The sequence below is a fragment of the Nothoprocta perdicaria genome, unplaced genomic scaffold (assembly GCF_003342845.1).
Source record: "Nothoprocta perdicaria isolate Ctin4 unplaced genomic scaffold, notPer1 scaffold_764, whole genome shotgun sequence".
Taxonomy (NCBI): domain Eukaryota; kingdom Metazoa; phylum Chordata; class Aves; order Tinamiformes; family Tinamidae; genus Nothoprocta; species Nothoprocta perdicaria.
In genome coordinates, this window is record NW_020456048.1 from 8,419 (window position 1) to 10,989 (window position 2,571).

Here is a 2,571-nt window from a genome sequence, read left to right on the forward strand (position 1 = left end):
ACGACACGGGGACAGGCGGAGCTCTGCAGAGCCGGTGACTCATTTCCCTGCACCACCAGGCCATGAGACAACACCTGCAGTGCGTGTGTACACGCGTGTGTACCCCCGAACCCTGCACCACCGCGGGCCCCATTGCAGGCGGGGTAGGGGGGTTCCTTAGGGTGGTTTTGGGGTGCGACGGGGGGTCCTAAAGGGTGTTGCTGGGGTCTGAGAGGGGGTTGTGTAGGGTGCCTATGGGGCTGTTGGAGGCAGCTGGGGGGTGTTTGTGGGGGTGTAGGGAGGGTACGGGGGAACCCAGGAGGTGTTGGGGGCCCAACGGGTGTTTGTGGGGGTGTAGGGAACCCACAAGCCAACCTAGGGGGTACCTGTGGCCCAAAGGGTCCTTGTAGGGCTGTAGGGAGAGCACGGGTGAACCCAGAGGGTGTAGGGGGCCCATGGGGTGTTTATRGGGTTGTAGGGAGCCCACAGGCCAACCTAGGGGGTGTTGGGGGGCCCCAAAATGAGGAGGCTGTAGGGGAACCTGGCAAGGGTGGGAGGTGCAGGGGTGTTGGGGACCCCCAGGGTGTCTGTGAGGGTAGGGGGAGGAGGGAATGGAGCTCGGAGGGTGTTGGGGGCCCATGGGGTGTTTCCAGGAGGTCTAGGGGGTCCACAGGGCATCCTATGGGTGTTGGGGGCCCATGGGGTGTTTCCAGGAGGTCTAGGGGGTCCACAGGGCATCCTATGGGTGTTGGGGGTCCATGGGGTGTTTCCAGGAGGTCTAGGGGGTCCACAGGGCAACCTAGGGGTGTTGAAGCCCATGGGGTCTTCCTAAGAGGTCTCGGTGACCCATAGGGCAACCTAGGGGTGCTGGAGGACCCTCAGGGTGTTTCTAGGAGGTCTCGGTGACCCATAGGACAACCTAAGGGTCACCTAGTGCTGTTGAGGGCCCACGGGGTGTTTCTAGGAAGCTTAGGGGGTCCAAAGGGCAACCTAAGGGTGTTGGGGGTCCAAAGGGCAACCTAGGGGTGTCTGGGTTCCATGAGGCATTTCCAGAAGGTCTAGGGGCTCCACAGGGCAACCTAGGGGTGTTGAAGCCCATGGGGTCTTCCTAAGAGGTCTCGGTGACCCATAGGGCAACCTAGGGGTGCTGGGGGTCCATAGGACAACCTAGGGGTGCTGGGGGTCCACAGGGCAATCTAGGGGTGTTGAGGTCCCATAGGGTCTTTGTAAGAAGTCTCGGTGACCCACAGGGCAACCCAAGGGCCACCTGGGGGTGCTGAGGTCCCATGGGTGTTTCTGGAAGCTCGACCCATGGTGACCCAGGTGGTCACCTCGGGGTGTAGGGACCCCACCGGGTGTTCCCGGGGGGGGGGGTGTTTCTGGAGAGGGGTCCCCCACCTCCTGCAGCAGGTCGGCCTGCTCGATGGCCTTGAGGACGCTCTTCTTGGACGTGTCCTGGATCTCGCCGCCCATGACGAACTCGTCCAGGATGAAATAGGCCTTCTCGAAGTTGAAGATGATGTCGAGCTCACACACCTGCAACGGCAGGACACGTCACCCTCGCGGGGCCCCGGCGTCCGGGACCTTCCCAACACCCCCCCGCATCCCTCCGCTTCCCGGTCCAGCCGGATAATCCCCGCTAAGAGGCTCCCGGTGGGATTAGCTGAGGGATCAGCTGGGATTAAGGCGCCCTARGGTGGCCCGTGGCCAGGTTTGTCCTCCTCCTGCTCCTTCATGGTGGGTGGCCCTGGTGAAGGGGGTGGCAGCCACTGAAGGGCCCCTGGGTGGCTCTTTATGAGGGGGTGGCACCTACAGAGGTGGCTTTGGGGTGGCCTGGCACCCATGACAAAGCCCCAGGGTGGCCCGGGACCCCTAATTTAGCCTCAGGGTGGTCTAGAGTGGTCCTAAGGTGGCCCAGCACCCATGATATAAACCCCAGGGTGGCCCTAGGGTGGCCCAGCACCCATGACATCATCCCAGGGTGATTTACAGAGGTCCCAGGGTGACCCAGACATTGTCCTAGGGTGACCCAGCACCCATGACACAACCCCAGGGTGGTCTAGAGTGGCCCCAGGGTGGCCCAGCACCCATGACACAACCCCAGGGTGGTCTAGAGTGGCCCTAGGGTGGCCCAGCACCCATAATGCAACCCCAAGGGGGTCCTAGGGTGACCCAGCACCCAGGACATCATCGCAGGGTGTCCAGAACAGCCCTAGGGTGACCCAAACATAGACCTAGGGTGGCCCTAGGGTGACCCAGCACCCATGACACAACCCCAGGGTGGTCTAGAGGGGCCCTAGGGTGGCCCAGCACCCATAATATAACCCCAGGCTGGCCCTAGGGTGACCCAGCACCCATGACATCAACCCAAGGTGTCTAGAATGGCCCTAGGGTGACGCAAGACATAGACCTAGGGTGGCCCTAGGGTGGCCCAGCACCCATGACACAACCCCAGGGTGGTCTAGAGTGGTCTCAGGGTGGCCCAGCACCCATAATGTAGCCCCAGAGTGGCTCTAGGGTGACCCAGCACCCATAATGTAGCCCCAGGGTGGTCCTAGCGTGGCCCAGCACCCAGGACATCATCCAAAGCTG

The 2,571-nt window shown here is 62.4% G+C and overlaps 1 protein-coding gene across 1 annotated transcript in view; it reads right to left on the minus strand.

The window, feature by feature from the left end:
• Positions 1–1,331: 1,331 nt before the first annotated feature.
• The window catches only part of LOC112957822 (AP-1 complex subunit sigma-1A-like), a gene marked incomplete at its 3' end in the record, with an annotated part of 4,617 nt that continues 3,377 nt past the window's right edge, over positions 1,332–2,571 (minus strand). Inside the window, exon 2 of the mRNA XM_026051566.1 lies at positions 1,332–1,515. Within this exon, the coding sequence (XP_025907351.1) occupies positions 1,332–1,515 (184 nt within the window). The remainder of the gene's footprint in view (positions 1,516–2,571) is intronic.